The following is a 20,512-nucleotide window of genomic DNA, read 5'->3' as shown; positions in this document are numbered from 1 at the left end:
GCTGCCAGCCGCGTCGCACGCAAACAAGTCGAAAAGCAAACTCACACGGCATGTATTCCGGCACGCTGTAAAAAAAAAAGGAAAAAAAAAAGATGGCCGCTATAATCTGCTCTCTGTATTTCCTTGCATAAACGCGCATCTGTTCTCGCTTTAATTGACATCTTCCGCCGCTGCGTCTATTTGTCGTATCTTTGGAACGCAGGCTGGAGCGTCGGCCAGCTTTGTTCCACGATGGACAACGACTGTGTGTGTGTGTGTGTGTGTGTGTGTGTGTGTGTGTGTGTGTGCGTGTGTGTGTAGTGATGCTGCGAAGATCCGGCCACAAACATAAATATTGAAACAAGTTTGCCTTTCTTTCAAATCTCTGTCAATGTTGATTTAGGGGGATTGGGGCGGAATGAAGCATCCCATACACACACATACACAAAAACACACATACGCAAAAACACACACACACACAAAAACACACACACTCGTACACATGCATACATTCAGGCCCTCCACCTGTATTCTATACTCTCTCTGTTCATAGCTGAGGAAGTGCATGGCAAAAAAAAAAAAAAGCTTAATTGCAGGCAGTGTCCTGTCCAAAGCACGGAGCCGGCACGTGCTCGCATAAAAAACCTGGGATTAGGCAGTGTATGAATAGGTCCTCTCACACACACACATTTACAAACACTCTCACGCTATACACACTCTCACTCATTCAACTACCACACGACACACATACACTCACTTAAAATTCACTAACACTCTCACATTCGCTCTTACACGAAAAACACACTCATTCACTAACACTGTTGCACACATACTCTCACACATTCACTCTCACACTACACATGCACTCACTTAAAATTCACTAACACTCTCACGTACGCTCTTACACGAAAACACTCATTCACTAACACTGTTGCACACATACTCTCACACATTCACTCTCACACAACACATACACTCACTTAAAATTTACTAACACTATCACATTCGCTCTCATACGAAAACACACTCATTCACTAACACTGTTGCACACACATACTCTCGCAGATCACTCTCACACCCACGGTCTCACACTCATATACTCTCTCTGTAACATGAACACATTCTAACACACACCTTTACAACACTTTACAGGATTCACTCTCATGCACACACACCCCTAGTCTCATTTACACACGCACTTGCTCTGGCATACTCTCTCACAGGCACCCTCTCTCACAAAAACTCTCTCACTCATGGACATTATCTCTAATCACTCTCACACAAACTCCTTGATGCTTACTCTCACACTGGCACACACTCAGCCACTCTTTCACAATTCTACACTTACTCTCTTCGTCAAGCACTCTCTCACACTAACTCACATTCACGTGCTTGCTCACACATGCACACACTCACACATTCATCCACATGAACACACACGCATCCTCTCAGACACTGGATTTCACTTGACTCTCACAATCACACTCTCATAAAAACATACTCTGTGTCACAGTCACTCTCCCACACCCATGTGCGTCGTACTCTCATGCGCACACTCACCCACTCTTGTCACACACACGCACAGCCTGAAGTGTTTCTGCCGCCAACAGCAACAAGGCGGGCAGCCAGCAAGCAGGAAAACGTGGAAGGCGAAAGAAGGAGCTTCATTAAAAGTGCAGCAGCAAAGTTACGTAAGTTGACATCCTGCGACTTGCGAGCACGACGGAGACGTGAGGAGGAAATGGAGGCCGACGTGCCTCCAGGTTGATGCGGAGATTATTGGAGAGGCTTCGCCAGTATGCTCGTGCCTTCATTCTGCCGTGACGGAGGCGGGCCCGTGGGCCACATAAGGCTCAACCGAGCATTTGAAGTCCTGCGATATTTAATTTAGCCATTTGCCCACGAAAGGTGGATCAAAATGTATTTCTATCCATGCATGTTTTATTCAATTATTATATCAATGTATTTGATAAAATAATGGTTATAATTATATTAATTATGACTAATAATAAAGAATATATTATTCCAATATTACTCCTTTTTTTTGGGGGGGGGGTGACTTTAAAAAGCAAGTGTGGACCATGAAAATGTGCCTGACATCCGTCATGTCAAGCATGTGGAACGAAATGGCGCCCTCTAGCGGGCAGACATCGCAAGTAAGCAAACACTTTAGGACAAGAGTGAGGAGAACACATTTTAGTTTGTTTGAGTATACATTATACAAGATGAACATTGGTGAGGCTTAAGTGGTCAATTCCCACTGAAGGCCACTTACAACAACCAAACACAAACATATTATTATTATTGATTATCCAGAACATCCCAACAGAAACTTTCAAAAGTGAGTGGGAGAGAAATCACAGTGGAAGTGACTGTTCATCACGACCGGGCTGTCACACTCAATCTTGACACAAGAGGGCGCCGCAGAGCCGCAAAGGGAGCCCAGGCTGGCCTGCGAGGGGAGCAGGGCCGCCGGCGCCGCCCCCTTTGGCGAGGGCAGCAGAGGTGACACCGCCGCCCCCTTTGCCGCCGTCCCGCTCTCTGCCCAGAGGCGGGAGGGCTGCAGGGTGGACACGGGCGGGAGGACGGTGGGGCCGACGTGCGTGTATGTGCGTTGGAAGCACGCGGGCATACCGGCAGAGGACGCCGGCATCTGGAGGTCCTGAGCGGGGGCGGCGAATCCGGCGGCGGGGTAATTGGGAGCCAGCTGGCGAACGCTAGGCTGGGCGTACCAAGGGTACGACTGGTAGGTCGCCATGCCACCTGCATGCAAACACACGGAAATCCATAGCTGGGTCGGCTCCATCGACCGGTTCCATTTATCCCAGCGTTCAATGACGGCGTTTTTGTAAAAGGCGCTCACCACATTTTATTGCCGCAGGGTGTGTACGGGACCAAAATAAGCGCATTTGAAATAAAGTGACAGGGAACCAACCAACCCTGTGGCAAAAAACTGCAAATAATTGACATCCCCCACAAAAAGGGGGTTGTAGTTGCACAGAGATGCCACAAGATGGCAGCCAAGCACTTCAAACTGAGAGGATCATAAAGCATCAACACCATACATCTATGGAGGACTAAAACTGCCAAAATTAAAGATAAAAATAAACGAATACAAGTGAAAATAAAACTGGATATAAAATAATCAAACACAAAAAATAAATAGAAATGGAATTAAAAACAAAAAAAACATGCATACATCCGTAAATAATTATATAAAAGTAAAAATAAATACCAAAATTCAAAAATGTTATACAAAAAATTTATATAAATGGAAATAAAAACAACAACAAAAATATATATGCATAAATAAAAGCAAAAATAAACACAAAAATTCAAAACGAGATCCAAAAATAAATGTGGAAATAAATACAAAAAAATAATATCTAAATTATATATATTTATAATATAAATTTATTTTTACTTTCTTTATTTATGGATATATATATATATATATATATATATATATATATATATATATATAAATATTTATATATATTTTGGTTGTTTTTAATTCCATTTATGATTTTTTTGTATGACATTTTTCATATGTGTTTTTATTTTCACTTTTATTTATTTATTTATTTGAAATTTGGGCATTTTTGGTCCTCCATATTCATCTCGCATGGACACAAATCGCAAACTGATGTTGTGCCAATTAAATGAACCAATAACAAAAAGTTCCCATCAGACGGCGCCAACATTTTCCAACTTGGACGTGAGCACAAAAACAGCAAATAAACAGTGACGAGCGGCTAAAACGCTGCTGATAAAAAATTGTGAATATGCAAATGCTGTTGGTGGAAAGACACTCACTGTGGTTGGTGGGCTGCAGCCGATTCTGCCCCCCGCCCTGCGACTGCACGTAGGCGTGGCCCGCGGTGGAGTTCCCCGCAGGGCCAAAGTTGAAGTAGGAAGTGGCGTCCGGGTTGGGGGTGAGGTAGCGGGAGGGGTCGAGGAAGGCGATGCTGGAGGGCAAGGTTGTGGTGGGCGGAGCTTGGAACTGCTGCGGCGGCGGCGGCGGGTGCCCGGCGGCGTACGACGTCTGCAGCTGGAAGGTCAGCTGAGCGCTGCTCTGATGGCCCGACGGCACAAGATAGTCCAGATTGTCGCCAAAGTCGAACACAGAACTGACAAGCACATGCAGAAAACTTCGAATATTCACTCCAGAAAATACTCACTGCACAAACAACACCTTTGCTAAGACAGTATTGATCTGTTCTGATTGACACTCGATCAGCATTTCTATTGGGTGATTATTTGTTGTTTACTAAGCAAAATGAAGAAATAATCATGTTGTATGGTTTATGATGATTATCATCAATGCGTGTTTTTGATTCACATTGTCACGTTAAAAAAAATATATTTTTACATTTTCATGTAATTGTATTACAGTAAGTTATTACTGTACAAAATAAAAGAATATAAAATCATATATTATAAATTATTATAATTACACTATTTTTTAAAAAATATATAAAATTATTTTAAAGTATTAATTAAAAAATGTTAAGTATTTATTTTATAATTATAACAAGAATTAATTAATAATTTGCAAAAAATATTATAAAGGTAATTTAATATTTATTTTTTTACTTTTTTTACTGACTTTCTATCATTCAAATAATAGTCTCATAATGTTTTGTAAATCTTTAAATTCAGATTTTTATCATTTAAAAAATAATATATACTGAGAGTGATCAAATATATTTTAAAAATAAAAGTTTAATGCCAGCAAAGTATTACATTAATAAAGTTTTAATCAAAAAGGTCATATTAATTTTATTTTCAATTTGCTGAATGCTTGGTATAAAAATATATTTGGAAAAATTATTCTCACAACTTTTTAAAATGGATATTTTATGTATTTCAAATATTAATATTTGTTTATAATTTACAAAATAAATAAATGCAGCTCTGAAAAAAACTAAAATAAATATAGGACTTTTTATTTTATTTTTTTTTCCATTTCCTGCAAATAAATGATATGAATGACATTATTTGTGTTTGGAATTGTTGACATTTCTTGTCAATAATTTACAATGTATAAAATAACCGAATCAGAGAAACTGACCAGATGAAATGGCTTCGGTGTACCTAATGAAGTGTCCGGTGAGTGTGCTGGCTTTACATGCATTCCGCTGACCTGGCGTCGACCTGCAGGGGTTGGCTGTCGCGCTCGCCCAAGGCGGCTGCGTCGTCCACGAAGAGACGCGGCGGCGGCGGCAGCGGCGGCGGGAGCAGGGGGGCGCTGAGGTTGTAGGCGGCGGCGGCGAGGAGGGGGAGGCTGACTCGCCTCACGGGGGGAGGGCTGCGCATGGGGCGGGGGAGGAAGGCGGGCTGCTCTCTCACCCTGGACTGACCTTGGAGATGAAAGGCACAGATTAAACGGCGACATGAAAGCCAGCACGGCTCATTTGGACGCCTCCATGATATACTCGGCGGCCATTATCGTATTCTATAGGCTTGCATTGCATCACAATAACAAACATACTGTAACTACAATATGGTTTATTTGCCTGCTTTTCAACATAATTTGACTTTTAGGGCAAAAATAATGACTTGATGTTCTAACAGTTATAAAAATCCGTTGAGCAGAATATTAAGTACACATGCAGCGTCTAATGACAGCCAATAGAAATTCCGCCAAATGATATTATTTTCAATGTTTTCAAATGTAATTATTATTGATGTATGGATGCTTGATTTTGATTCAAAAAGGTATGAAATAAATAATTATTCATCATCTAATACGGTGGCGCAAATCCCTCTTTTCTCATTGAAGTGAATGGAAATCTTGAGCCGCATGTGGGCGCCTTGACCACCAGGAGGCAGTATAACATAGACACGCAAACAAATCGGACTTTCACAACTGACCAAATAAGATGCAGTGAAATGACATGCAATTGTTTTTTTGCCAGTCTTGTTGAATGGCATGCGCGCCGTTCTGCATTGTGTGTTAGCATTACGCTAGCAAAAGCAAAACTGTGCTAGCATCTTATACTCAAGATGAGAGTAAACTTCATCGAGGGCGAGAACCTGGATGAGGGGCCACCAGTTGGCTGAAGGAGGGCAAAGTGTGTGCGGCCTGTGTGGAGAAAGCTGGCGCAGGCGGCGCCGTTAGCACAGGCTCCAACGTTGGCATCATGGCGCCAAAGTGTCCGGAGAACGCAGGCGCCACATTGCTGAAAAGCGGACACGGGGGGGGGGGGGGGGTCATTTAGTGAAGTGCAGTCCCCGTGGATGAAAACGCGGCCCGCGCCTGCTCACCTGCTGACGGTGGCGGCCATCTTGGGCACCGTGTGGTGGGTTTGGGAGCGAACGGGGCTCCACTTGGCTCTGCTTCGCTGCGGTTGGGCTTTGGATGACACCAAGCACTCGGTTTTGCGCCACTTGGCGCGCCGGTTCTGAAACCACACCTGACACGACACAACCAAAGGTCAACCACAAGAAACGCAAAATTAATCCATTATGCATTGCTTGCCTTTTCACTTTGAAAGAGTCAAAAGACAGCAGAATGCGTTAAAAGCGATTGCATTTTAAGGGGGGTTCAATTCTTTCAAGGCCACTTGGTCTTTGTATCAACCCAGTCTTTTATTCTTGAAAAATGGGGGGGGGCAGAACAGGACAGGACAAGAGGACAGGACAGAAGGGTTAAGAACAGCAGGACAAGATCAGACCAGACAAGATTGGATCAGATAAGGCAGGACAAGGCAAGGAAGGAACCAGATAAGACAAAAAACAAAAACAAAACAAGGACAAAACCGACCCAGATGGAACAGGACTGGCCCAGACAAGATGAGACCAGACATGACATGGTCAATACAAGGACAAACAACAACAAGAATGGACCAGACAAGACAAGACAAGACCAGGAAGATCTAAACAGGACAAGACAAGTTAAGACTCAGACAGGACACGACCAGACTAGCTTAGAAGAGACAAAGACCAGACCAGCAGACAATAAAATGACAGGACAAGACCAGCAAAGACTGGACCAGACCAGACCATTAAAGACTGGACAAGACGAGAAGAATAAAAACTGGACCAGACCAAACCAGACTAATAAAGATCGAACAAGACAAAACAATGACTGGACTTGAACCGCACCAGACAAGACAAGGACAAGACAAAACCCCACCAGGTCAGACCAGACTGGACAAAACAAGGACCATACCAATCAAGACAAGTTGAGACCCAGACAGGACAAGACCACACAGATCAAAGCAGAAAGGTGAAGGACCGGACAAGAAGATGACAAGACAGGACAAAGCGAGATAAGAACAAGACACAACCAGAAAAGACGAAGCGGGCCAGAAGAGACCTGACACAGACACGAGACAAGCAAACAGAACCAAACAAGGCGAGGACTGGCCTGGGACAGACCTGACAAGGCTTGGACAGGACACAAAATACGAAGAGACAAGATGAGGCGGGCACACCATAATCCGTTGAGGTGTGACGCCGACGGACGCGGCGATCACTTTCCTCTTTTCTGCGTCGGGGTAGTGGTCCTCCTGGAAGAAGGCGTCCAAGCACTCCAGTTGCTCTGCACGCACATTCGAACACGAGACGGACGTGACACACAAAGAACGAAACACAAACACCAACGAGCCAAAGGACATGACGCGGGTCTCACGGGTGCTATAAAGCGTCCTGGCCTTCTTCTTGGGTGGCGGCACCGGGTAGGCCTGCACGCGATCCAGCTCCGGGACTTGTGGGACGACGTGGGCGGCCGGGGCCGGGGCCGGGGCGGGGGCGGGGCCATCGCCTCCGCAGCAGGAGCGGCTGCAGGAGCGCGTGGAGCGTCGGGTGGAGTACACCTGAGTGACCTCAGCGATGACACAGACAACAACAATGAGCACATCGCGTGACACGGCAAGAAGGCCAAAGTGGGTCATCGCTCGCAAATTGACAAAATGAGTCTCAAATGGAGACAAAATGGAAGTCAAGACTTTTTTTGTGGGTAGGCAAATTTCATGTGAAAATGGTTTCAGGTGTTATATTTCCTTTTCTAGAATGAGCAAATGAGCCGAAAATGGCTGCATGAAAACAAAATGGCAGACTTGCGTCTTGTGTTTACGTTTGAAGTGCAAAATGGCGTCGTTTCGTGTCACCTCTTGCGGCTCCAAGCTGTGCTGGGACACCGTTTGTGGCAAACTGGGGCTGGGCGGCCTCGTGCTCGGGTCGGGGTTCCGGGACGAGTCCACCGCGGGTACGGGGGAGGCGGGGCCGCACAGACCCGGATGGCCAAAGCCAAGGCAGATGGTCTCGGACAGGTCGCAGGTGCTCATGAGCTGGACGGGGGGCTCCGTCAGAGCCGCGTTCTCCTCGGAGCGCGTGGGTCCCGCTTCGGGACTCTCCCGGTCTGCGTTTCGGGCTTTTTTGCTGGCCTCCTCTTCCTCGGGCACGTCTTGAACGGCTTCGCCTTCCTTCCCTCCATCTTTTTCGTCCTCTTCCTCACCTTCCTCGTCCGTCTTCTTCCTCTTCTGGCTGTCTTGAATTTCCAGCTCCTCACAGAAGAGACTCTGACTGCCTGCGATAAAGACGTGCGAGGAAACACCCAACAGGCGTTTACATCATTAACTCACTTGAACCCAAAAACGTATAAACACGTTTTTTTAATACTCTGTCCCGCACTCCCAAAAGCGCATTTATGCCTCTTTTCTTTTTTTAAAATGCTAAAGCATACAGAAGGCTTTCATGCAGCTTCTGACCTGAAGAGAATGAGTTATTTAAAAAAAAAAAAAAAAAAAAACGTCCAGCAGGTGGCAGCAGAGTATAAGAGATCAGCCATGTTGGCACAAGCTTTTTTTTGCCAGTGTTTTCAACAGGTTTGTGAATAATGATGAAACTTAGCTAAATGCTATTGCTAATTGGTGCAAAACAGAAACAGATACAAATATATAGAATTTTTCTGATGGAAAAAAAACCCTCCAAAACTTTAAAAGGTTTCAAATCTCAACTGATGTGCTTACCTGCGATTGGAATGGACTTTCTAGTGATCTTTAAACAGTTCCTGAAAGTTTGGGATCAATATCGTTTTGCTAAGGTACTGTTGGACATTTGAAAGATGCCCAAAACTTTAAAGCCATTTTTCTCAAAACACTTGCCAACATTAAAATTGCTGTAACTTTGTGACTTTTTGAGGTACGCCCATCAAGTGTAGAATTTGAATACATGAATATCTATTTTTTTTTTTTTTTGGACCCATAAGGGCCAGAGTTGGTTATGACGTCATGACATGTAAAATGTGTGAGTTAATAATGTTTCATTTTACTTTAAAGTATAACACTGGCTGCTTTCTAACATATCTAAAATATTCGATTTTTTAATATTTATTTATGAAATTGACTTTCACGTCAGATTTGCTAGGCTACAATTACTTTTCTCTCCATGAGCCAATATTAAGAATGCAGCAAACCAGCTGAATAAAGTTACTAAAACTTTCAGTGGACATTATGGGACATGTTGACGAAACTCTGATAAAATATTTCTAAATATATAAGACGAAAGAAATTAAAGTAGAGGGACTTCATTAATTAAGTGTCCCAGGTGTCCATCCACCTGAGCGTTAATTTTTAGCTCTGCCGTGCTAGCCACCACCATCTGCCCCCCCCCCCCCCCCCCCCCCCCACCCCTCCCCGACTCTTACCACAAGGTCGCCGGAGTTAATGAGATACTTTTGGGCTCCTTCAGAGCGCCTACCTGGGGCCCTGGAGCCCCGCGAGAAAAGAGATTAGAAACTTTTCTCTTTCTTTTTTTTTAAAGTGTTGAAGAAATGACGAAGCGAGTCGACGCGATTCGCTACTCAATGAGCGAGTCTGCTGCTAATAATACTAAGTGAACTAATAAGTGACAGTTAAAGATGTTTTACCAAATGGTTGGCTTGGCTCTTCATCCATTTCTTTCCCGAGTTACTAAGAGCAAATCACTCAAGGGCCGCAGCGCTTGACAAGGCGTGTCGATGATATGATTGAACGATTGGCCGCTTGATTGGGGAAGGTCTGCGACAGGTCACGTGTGGCGTGGCAGCCAATCACCGAGGGAGAAGGAACGCCGTTGATTGCGAACACGCGCCTTGATTACTTTCGTATAACAACAATAATAAGGCACACAACTGATGCGCAATGTCGATTTAGCGTCACGGATTTTAACGGGTGCGTTGCAACGTGGCTGCTAATTGCTGCGCAAACATAATGAGCCGCTTAAACGCACGTCTTGTCACACCGATTTGCTAATGAGGGGGCTGATGATGTACGTGTAGTTCCACAATCGGCCGCCAAGTGGCGTGCTTACGTGAATCTGCATTTCTGTGGACTCAACATCATCACTCAAAACGCAACAGTGTGCTGATACATATTTGCAGTCATGTCACGTATCTGACAAAATGTGCACTTGAATTTGACTATGGTTTGTAAACCGCGACTAGAGATGAACTCGAATACCACAAGCTGACTTAAAAAAAAAAAGTACTTAATTGGCGTTTTAAAGCAAAAACACTGGCGTGTGTTTTTGTTTCTTGTCGCAGCGGCCAAAGAAACGTTTGGAAGTTGTTGGAAATGGCAAACAAAAAACTGATTTAAAATTTGATGTCAGCTAAGTTGGCCCTGTACTCATTCAAAATCAATAAGGTTCTTGCCTCGAGATTAAATAAGTCCCTGTAATTAGCAACAAAACGTAGACGAAGGTAGTGGGACAAAAATAAATAAAATAATAATAGTAATAATGAACAAAAGCGTTGAAACAGTAGGTGAAAATGAACAAAATTGATGGGACAGAAAGTGTTTCCAATGGACAAAAGTCTTTGGACGAGTGGCAGCCACATCGACGGGAAGAAGACATGGACAAAAATGTTGGAACGGGAACTCAAAATGGCCAGAAGTATTGGGACGCGTGGACATCAAGTCCACAGGAAGTGAAGATGGCCAAAAATATTGGCACATGAAGTAGGAACAAGAAATGTACAACAACAAAAGTGTTTATATTGAGACAGGCGGCCTTCACTTCTGCAGGGAGTGGAAAGGGTCCGAAATGCTGGGGACAGGAAGTAAAAAGTGACAAAAAATAACAGAGACAATCAAGCAAGAGACGAGATTTTATTGTATTTTTTTTTTTAGCCAATCAGGTCTTTTATTTGTAACCAGATTAGTGACAGGGCGACAGTGACGCGAAGGGTCGAACCCCCGCACACTCACGCAGCCAATGACTCGAAGAACTCAGCCTTAAAAAAATGCAAATGTATAAAAAACAGGAATGAGAACAGCAAACGTAGAAGTCGTGTCGCCTCGGTCGGCCTCACGCGCACTCGCACTCGGCTAAACACACACACGCGCACACGCACACACACACACACACACTTTGGGTCACTTTAGAAAAGACATGTGTTAACATCATCCCCGCTTGTGCGCAAGCGCCGTGTGGAGCGACACGCTCGCCATGTTGCGTGTGCGTGCGTGCGTGAGAGAGACATTCACTTGTGAGCAAGCAAACACACACACACACACACACACACACACACACACACACCAGTCAGTGCACACTATATTCAACTGTGAAATACCCGGGTGAAACACACACACACACACACGCAAAATACACACACTTCCAAGTGTCGGGTTCAAATGAGGTGCTCTCACACACGCACACAAGTGGCAGGTAGAGACACGTACACACACACAGAAATCTCTCACACACACACTTGTGTTAGGTTGAGATGAGGTGTTCGTACGCACATCTCTCATGACATCTTTCTCACACAAGTCCAGATACACATCTCACACATCTCCCTCTCACACTAATTTATTTCAAATCTCTCTCTCGCTTGGTAACATCCCCCCCCACACACACAAATCTCATACATTTTACTCACACATTTACCTCTCTCACATACATACCTCTCACACCCACACTTTTTCTCCCGACATACATCCTTCACATTTTCTCTTTCGCATGGGCAGATTTCTCACACACACAAACCTCTTATGCACTTATTCTCACACATATTTTTCTCTCACAAACTGTCTCTCTCTCAACATCCCCCCCCCCCCCCCACACGTCATACATTTTACACCCACATATTTACCTCTCTCACACACACTTCTCTTTTTCTCTGACATACATCCCTCACATTTCTCTCTCGCTCGGGCAGATTTCTCGCACACACAAACCTCATACAATTACTCAAACACATTCCTCTCACATCTTTTGCTCTCTCACACATACACTTTTCTTTTTGACAAGCAATCCTCTCATTTGGACATATTTCTCTCACACATACACACACACACACCTCTCCTACATTTCACTCACATGCATTTTCTCTCTCACACATTCACCTCTCTCAGCGCTATAGCATACCTATCACCTCTTTGTCTAACACACACACACACATCTCTCTCTCTTTCACACACATTTATCACACGCGCAAGTATCATTTTCAGATGAGCTGTTCACGCGCACACACACACACCAGTGAACCAAGTGTCACCTGTCTGTGGAAGAGCGTGAGAATTGCTGGAGGAGGCTAACACACACACACGCGCACACACACACACAAATATAGTTTGGACTCCCATGCATGTTTTTTGTTTGTTTTCGTTTTTATCTACAGTACTGAGTATAAGAAGCTACTAGCCCAGTCGCACTGGCGTGGTTACAATCTCTTAGATAGAAGCCCCCCCCAACCCCCCCCACCTCCAAAACCCAAACCTGCCCCCCCCCTCCCCAACTTCCTCCTTTTCCTCCTCCTGTGCAGGTAAATGAAAGTCATGCAAATGCGACGGGTGAGGGTGGCACGGGTGCAAACCGAGCGGCAACTGATGGCTAAAATCAATCGATTAAAAAAAAAAAAAAAAAAACGGGCTGATGGAGAGAGAGAGCCTCGACTGTCTGATTCATCCACAGTATTGCATTACACGCGTGCGTGTGCGTGTGTGTATGTGTGTGCGCGGGTGTGTAAAATGTCGGGACAGGAAGTAGAACATTAACAAAAAGTATTGGGAAGTGAATTGGACATGGTCGACATGGGCAAAAAATGTTGCGTAAAGGAAGTCAAAATGGACAAAAATATTGGGACACATGGTCATTGCCCCAACAGGAAGTAAAAAAAAAAAAGGAGCAAAATATTGGGACAGGAAATGAAAAAAACAACAACAAAAAAAACATTGGGCTACTATATGAAGAAGGGCAAAAATATTAGGGCCATAAGTAAAAACTGAAGTTGTGTGTGCGCGTGTGAGACGAGAGCACAGCCCATCGAAAGTGATGACAGATAAATTAAAGAAAAAAAAAAAAGTTATTTATGATTAGTGATGCCAGAAAAGGAAAATGCTGATATTTACATATAAACTTTTTGTTTTAAACAGCTAAATACACATCCTCTTGTTTAAGTATTATTATCAATACAGCATTGTTATTATTATTATTATTATTATAATAATTCAACCATCCAGGCCAAAACATTGATGTACATATTGTGGATTATTAGGAGCCGTCACTCGTCTTTGTACAGCAACGAGACTTGCCGCCTTCTGATTGGCCGAGCACAGAGCGAGCGGTCGCAGCCACCTGTGAGTGTGTGCGTGTGTGCGTGCGCGCGCGCGTGTGTGCGTGCGTGTCATGGGAAGGACGGAAGGCACCGGCAAGACCTTTCCTTTCGACCTCAGGCTCTATGCGACCAATCAGATTCCCGTTGGTTTTTGGCGAGGAATTTTTCGTACCCTGCCTCGTCTCTTCCTCTCCTCTCTCACTTTTGGCTTTTGCGCTAAAAACTCAAGGGTAGTTTTTTTTTTTCTTTTTTTCCTTTTCTTTAGACGCCGTCACACACAAACGTGTTTCGCTTTGATGTTTTCTTACAAAATAATCATATCGTCGTCACATACAGAACAAGAGAATATTAATAACATTGAAAAAAAAAAAAGTGAGTTTTTTTTTCTTCTTTTTTTCCCCCCCCAAGAATATTTTTCCTTTGTTTTTTTTTTGTCCTTTTTTCCACACTTTCATTGAAAAGAAAGTTCCAAGTCCGCAAAAAAAGGCGCTCTCGTGGTTGTGGGACGAGAGGAAGGGTTGTAAAAGCGATGTGGAGGAAGAGGAGGTTTGGCGTCATGTTGGTGCTGGTGGCGGCGGCGGCGGGTCGGTCGGCGGGTCGGTCGGCGGGTCGGTCAGCGGGTTACGCGTAAAACTCCTCCTGCTTGTCCGGCTTCTGGTACGTGACGGTGGCCTGCTTGGGCTCCTCCAGCGTGTAGCTGCCCTCGTCCTTCTTCTTCATGCGGTACACCAGCAGCATGACCAGGAAGGCGGCGAAGAGGGCGCCCACCACGCCGCCCACGATCACCGCTGATGGGGAAACACACACAAGGGGGGGGAAGGGGGCGGGCATTTTAGTCTCGAAGGGTCATGTGACTTGGGGAACACATTGCATTCGTTCCAATGACGTTTTGGGACAGGAAATGAAAATGCTTTCTGTAAGTGTCATGGCCGCCTGTCCCAATATTGATGTCCGTTTCTATTCCCTGAACAAATAGTTTCACTTCTTGTCCTAAAACGTGAACATTTTCACTTTTTTTCCTGAATATTTTTGTCCATTAAAGTGTCGGTGTGATGGCCAGGTGTCCCAACACTTCAGTTCATTTCACCTTCCTGTCCCAATATTTGGGGTCCATTTTTACTTCCTGCTCTAATATTTGGTCCAGTTTCATTTTCTGTCTCAATACTTTCATCCATTCTCACGACAAGTCCCAATATTTTTACTTCCTGTGTGTAATGATCATATGTGTCAATACTTTTGTCCATTTTTACTCCCTGTCTCGCTGTCCATTTTCACTTCCTGTTTCCATAGATTTTTCTCCATTTTGACTTCCTGTCCCAATACTTTTGTCCACGTTCACTCCGTCTCAATACTTTTGTCCACTTTCACTCCGTCTCAATACTTTTGTCCAGTTTTACTTCGTCTCAATATTTTTGTCCACTTTTACTCCGTCTCAATATTTTTCTCCATTTTGACTTCATGTCCCAATACTTTTGTCCACGTTCACTCTGTCTCAATACTTTTGTCCACTTTCACTCCGTCTCAATACTTTTGTCCAGTTTTACTTCGTCTCAATATTTTTGTCCACTTTTACTCCGTCTCAATATTTTTCTCCATTTTGACTTCATGTCCCAATACTTTTGTCCACGTTCACTCTGTCTCAATACTTTTGTCCACTTTTACTCCATCTCAATATTTTTGTCCACTTTTACTCCGTCTCAATACTTTTGTCCACTTTTACTCCATCTCAATACTTTTGTCCACTTTTACTCCGTCTCAATACTTCTGTCCACTTTCACTCCGTCTCAATACTTTTGTCCACTTTTACTCCGTCTCAATACTTTTGTCCACTTTTACTCCGTCTCAATATTTTTCTCCATTTTGACTTCATGTCCCAATACTTTTGTCCACATTCACTCTGTCTCAATACTTTTGTCCACTTTTACTCCGTCTCAATACTTTTGTCCACTTTCACTCCGTCTCAATACTTTTGTCCACTTTCACTCCGTCTCAATACTTTTGTCCACTTTTACTCCGTCTCAATACTTTTGTCCACTTTCACTCCGTCTCAATACTTTTGTCCAGTTTTACTCCCTGTCTCGCTGTCCATTTTCACTTCCTGTTTCCATAGATTTTTCTCCATTTTGACTTCCTGTCCCAATACTTTTGTCCACGTTCACTCCGTCTCAATACTTTTGTCCACTTTCACTCCGTCTCAATACTTTTGTCCAGTTTTACTCCGTCTCAATATTTTTCTCCATTTTGACTTCATGTCCCAATACTTTTGTCCACGTTCACTCTGTCTCAATACTTTTGTCCACTTTCACTCCGTCTCAATACTTTTGTCCAGTTTTACTTCGTCTCAATATTTTTGTCCACTTTTACTCCGTCTCAATATTTTTCTCCATTTTGACTTCATGTCCCAATACTTTTGTCCACGTTCACTCTGTCTCAATACTTTTGTCCACTTTTACTCCATCTCAATATTTTTGTCCACTTTTACTCCGTCTCAATACTTTTGTCCACTTTTACTCCATCTCAATACTTTTGTCCACTTTTACTCCGTCTCAATACTTCTGTCCACTTTCACTCCGTCTCAATACTTTTGTCCACTTTTACTCCGTCTCAATACTTTTGTCCACTTTTACTCCGTCTCAATATTTTTCTCCATTTTGACTTCATGTCCCAATACTTTTGTCCACATTCACTCTGTCTCAATACTTTTGTCCACTTTTACTCCGTCTCAATACTTTTGTCCACTTTCACTCCGTCTCAATACTTTTGTCCACTTTCACTCCGTCTCAATACTTTTGTCCAGTTTTACTCCCTGTCTCGCTGTCCATTTTCACTTCCTGTTTCCATAGATTTTTCTCCATTTTGACTTCCTGTCCCAATACTTTTGTCCACGTTCACTCCGTCTCAATACTTTTGTCCACTTTCACTCCGTCTCAATACTTTTGTCCAGTTTTACTCCGTCTCAATATTTTTCTCCATTTTGACTTCATGTCCCAATACTTTTGTCCACGTTCACTCTGTCTCAATACTTTTGTCCACTTTCACTCCGTCTCAATACTTTTGTCCAGTTTTACTTCGTCTCAATATTTTTGTCCACTTTTACTCCGTCTCAATATTTTTCTCCATTTTGACTTCATGTCCCAATACTTTTGTCCACGTTCACTCTGTCTCAATACTTTTGTCCACTTTTACTCCATCTCAATATTTTTGTCCACTTTTACTCCGTCTCAATACTTTTGTCCACTTTTACTCCATCTCAATACTTTTGTCCACTTTTACTCCGTCTCAATACTTCTGTCCACTTTCACTCCGTCTCAATACTTTTGTCCACTTTTACTCCGTCTCAATACTTTTGTCCACTTTTACTCCGTCTCAATATTTTTCTCCATTTTGACTTCATGTCCCAATACTTTTGTCCACATTCACTCTGTCTCAATACTTTTGTCCACTTTTACTCCGTCTCAATACTTTTGTCCACTTTCACTCCGTCTCAATACTTTTGTCCACTTTCACTCCGTCTCAATACTTTTGTCCACTTTCACTCCGTCTCAATACTTTTGTCCACTCTTACTCCGTCTCAATACTTTTGTCCATTTTGACTTCATGTCCCCATTAAATATTTCAATCAATCAATTTTCACTCCTTGTCTCAATATTTTTGTCTATTCAGGAAACGAAAATGAACCAAAATACTGTGACAGGTCGTGAAAATGAGCAAAAGTATTGGGACACAAGGTGGTCATACCTCCAGCAAGTGAAAATGGACAAAAAATGTTGTGAGAGGAAGTGAAAAGGGAGCCAAATGCGCCGCAGCTCTTGCGGGAACGCTTGACTTGCATGTGATCTGCTAACATGAGCTCGTCTATTAGCTGAGGAAACGACGTTAAACTAATTGGTTCCACGATAAAAGAGAAAAGCCTCTTTGTCTGGAACTTTTGCTTGGGCTCAGCACGTGGGTGGGGTTTGTTGCAAGATGGCCGTCACGCCGTGCACCAGCTGGGCCTTCAAACTGATTTTTTATTTTTTTTTTTAATAAGCAGATAATTGAAGATTTGTCAACGAGGGCGGACTTCTGCATGTTGTACCACCACAAGGATAGGACGACTGCTAACTTCTGTATTCCTAACAAACACAAGGACACGCACACGCACACGCACACACACAGACTAGTCTAGCCTGACGTCTGTCGCCTCCTGCTCTTTACCAGTGACCAGGAAATCAGCAAAAACCACAGCCAGCAGTCCAGCAATCAGAATGGCTGGAAGAGACAGAGAGGTCAGACCACTTGCAATCTTCTCGGCTACCAGGCGTCAAAACCTCTTTGGGAGACGAGGGAGGGGGGGGTTTTCGAGACAGGCGGGAAGTGGAAATGGGAGCCTTCAAAGCCACGTTTGGTTCGAGCGTTCCACTTCGGTTCGATTTGGAAGGTCACGGCGAGGGCAACATTGGAGGTCACATTGGATTCCATAAGCGTTATTAGTTGTTCAATGAGGAAATGTGTTCCATTAAGTCACATGTGAATTTCATTCTTTGCTATTTGTCTAGCTAGAATACATGTTCCAAAACGGCAACAATTGGACAAAAACACTAAGACGACATGTCATGGCTTCTTGAGACAATTTTGTGGGTCTACTGGATGTCATGTTGCCAATTGAAATTGTCTTCGGGGGCTGAATTTGGAAAAAGGTTCACCAATGGAGACCTGGAAGGAAAAGTGGAAACGGGCTAAATGGGTTCCAGAGACGACACCAACCTATCAAGACTTCCTTCCTTTCCAGGATGTTCTTCTGCGGCAGCTGCGCGGCCGAGCTGCCGCCGTCCACCGTGTTGCCGGCCAGGTCGGGATCCTCCGGCGCCGAGCCGCGGCCGAGGTCGTTGCGCTGGTCGTCGCGGATCTCAAAGTCCCCGCTGGGCCCGGCGGCGCCGGCGGCGAGATCGTTGTTGCCCTCGTCCGCGCGTGCCTGCCGACAGGAAGTGGACGTTAGGATGCGATTGCGTGGATCGCAACTTTGCGCCGGGGGACGCCGAGTCCCTTTGTGTTCCCATCCGTGGAAAGTTTTTAAACTTGAACAAATACAATGAAATTAGCATCCAACTTTTCGCTTATTAAATAACAAAGGCAAGAAAATGCTTACAATTTAGCATCTGTCTCATATCATTATGATTGGGACTTTTTTGGGGCGAATTCCCTTGTAAGAGTTAGTCGGGACATCAAAGCAAAATGGCCGACTTCCTGTTCAATTTTGTCTTTTTTTTAAAAATTTATTTACTTTTTGAATCCTTTAAATCTTTGGTTCTCAACCGATTATTTTGGCATTTGTGAAAACCGAGTACTGTGCCATCATTGACAGATTTATTAAAATTTGGAACTTTATTTGTATTTATGTGGTTTCTTGATAATAATAATAATAAAAAAAAAATATTCATTTAATTATAGATATAAAATTATCATCAACCTAAAGTGTCATCTAAGGCTGTGTTCTCAAAAAGAAATTTAGAATTTTAAATAAAGTTTTCAAGTGATTCTCGGTGGCATATGACAAATTGGGTCAAACCCTTCCGGTATGCGGGACATGCTGGGTTTTTAAGACACTGAAATTGAAGAGCCCTTCTGAATAGAACATTAATTTTATGAAGATATATTTTTTTGAAATACTGACGTATACTTTTTAAAATATATTTTAAAATCTCACGCACCCCCATTTGAGAACCACAATCACAATCAAACTCAGATTGTAAATTAGAAAGAAAAAAAAAAATCGGATCAGGAATGTACGAAAGCGTCTGAGGAACGAACCCAGGTCCGAAATGGAACGTCAAGTCAGCCATTTTGCTTTGAAGTGGACAAAATTCCAGCTTTCCGACTTGAGAATCCCCTCAAACGAGCTTCCCCTAACGCGCAAAACATTTCAGCCGACGTTGCGTAACGCAAGCGGACCACGGCGTGACTTTTCCGATCATTTTCGAGGATTCGCCGAGAACGAGCGGGCGCTGACTGGCTCGCTGGCTCGCTGGCTCGCTGGCTCGTTCGGGCCCGCTGACGGCTGCTCGCAGCTTTCGTGTTGTTTGTTGCCATTCCAGATTGGAAGGGCAAAATAAACGCCTTTGTTCTATTAATGTAACATTTTTGCAAAAGCGGTTCTGACAACAAAGACATTTTGCATTACACTCACACACAAAGAGGAGCACCCCCCCCCCCACCCCAAAAAAAAAAAATCAATGCTGTTTGGCGCCTCTCACAAGCGTGTGCGCATCTCGTTATCTCTGGCAGCAAAATCCACGACGCGCAAAGTGCTGAGGAAGGAGGCCGGACTGCGTTTCCGTGGCGATGGAAGCGACTTTTCCAAGACTGCAGCCGGAGACCGTCAGTGGGCCAACACAAAGGTGCCACTGTGTGTGTGTGTGTGTGTGTTTATGCGTGTGCGTGCACTTTTTTGGGCCGCCGCGACCGCGCACAGCTGGCGGATTTGGGTAATGACAGAGGCGCGTACACATATGAAACTAGATCCTGAAATATATACGAGGATAGATTTGAGGTCTTCTGGGACAACCCAGGCCTGAAGGAGATTGTGCTTATTTATATATAGTTTTTTTTTGTTTTTTTTTTAAAAGTTACATCTGTTAAGGTTTGAAGAAGTCTAGAAGTATTTTAGAAAGGTGGCTTTTTTTCCCCCCCCCAAGCTAAAAAGCGCTCAGCTGTTTGACCTCCACTTCACAAAGATCAACACAAATGTAAGATATAAGACTGTTTACATTGTTACTAAATGTAATCTGGATCAGATCCAGATTACATTTGGTTTACATGTATTTTTAATTTTTATTTTATCCAAGAAAGAGTTTTCTTTTAATTTGGATCATTTTCAAGGGGCGTAATAAAAAATAAAAATAAAAAAATGGTATAACATGGACATTTGTATTTAAAAAGCGTGTGTTCACAAATCAAGACAAATAATTAATTTCGGGTTACATTAAAAAAAAAATTCTATAAATA

The 20,512-nt window shown here is 43.4% G+C and overlaps 2 protein-coding genes across 5 annotated transcripts in view; both read right to left on the bottom strand.

Annotated features, from left to right (window-relative positions):
• Positions 1 to 2,225: 2,225 nt before the first annotated feature.
• nobox (NOBOX oogenesis homeobox) lies at positions 2,226 to 10,913 on the bottom strand. 3 transcript variants are annotated; one of them, XM_077548556.1, is made up of 9 exons: positions 9,857 to 10,913; positions 8,097 to 8,515; positions 7,619 to 7,811; positions 7,422 to 7,528; positions 6,250 to 6,398; positions 6,019 to 6,164; positions 5,111 to 5,342; positions 3,796 to 4,109; positions 2,226 to 2,742 (listed from the first exon to the last, which is right to left on the bottom strand). In XM_077548556.1, the coding sequence occupies exons 1-9, from the start codon at positions 9,882 to 9,884 to the stop codon at positions 2,315 to 2,317; spliced, it is 2,016 nt and encodes a 671-aa protein (XP_077404682.1). In that variant the 5' UTR covers positions 9,885 to 10,913; the 3' UTR covers positions 2,226 to 2,314. The 3 variants fall into 3 exon arrangements, with proteins under 3 accessions (XP_077404682.1, XP_077404683.1, XP_077404684.1); XM_077548557.1 differs by having other exon boundaries at positions 7,619 to 7,802; XM_077548558.1 differs by having other exon boundaries at positions 2,227 to 2,742; positions 5,126 to 5,342.
• A 148-nt stretch (positions 10,914 to 11,061) lies between these two features.
• sdc3 (syndecan 3) overlaps positions 11,062 to 20,512 on the bottom strand; it is a 35,752-nt gene continuing 26,301 nt past the window's right edge. For both annotated transcript variants that reach the window (XM_077548561.1, XM_077548559.1), the window contains exons 4-5: positions 18,275 to 18,482; positions 11,062 to 14,316 (exon numbers count right to left, since the gene is read on the bottom strand). In XM_077548561.1, the coding sequence (XP_077404687.1) occupies positions 14,150 to 14,316; positions 18,275 to 18,482 (375 nt within the window). In that variant the 3' untranslated portion in view covers positions 11,062 to 14,149. The remainder of the gene's footprint in view (positions 14,317 to 18,274; positions 18,483 to 20,512) is intronic.

Source organism: Vanacampus margaritifer, chromosome 17 (assembly GCF_051991255.1).
Source record: "Vanacampus margaritifer isolate UIUO_Vmar chromosome 17, RoL_Vmar_1.0, whole genome shotgun sequence".
Taxonomy (NCBI): domain Eukaryota; kingdom Metazoa; phylum Chordata; class Actinopteri; order Syngnathiformes; family Syngnathidae; genus Vanacampus; species Vanacampus margaritifer.
This window is presented reverse-complemented; position numbering and strand designations above follow the sequence as displayed.

Coding starts and splice junctions, on each gene's coding strand:
- nobox (XM_077548556.1), bottom strand. CDS start 9,884: ATGGATGAAGAGCCAAGCCAACCATTTG. Junction 7,529..7,618: donor CAGGACGCTTTATAGCACCC/GTGAGACCCGCG, acceptor ATGTGCGTGCAG/AGCAACTGGAGTGCTTGGAC. Junction 4,110..5,110: donor GCCAGGTCAGCGGAATGCAT/GTAAAGCCAGCA, acceptor TGTGCTTGTCAG/TTCTGTGTTCGACTTTGGCG.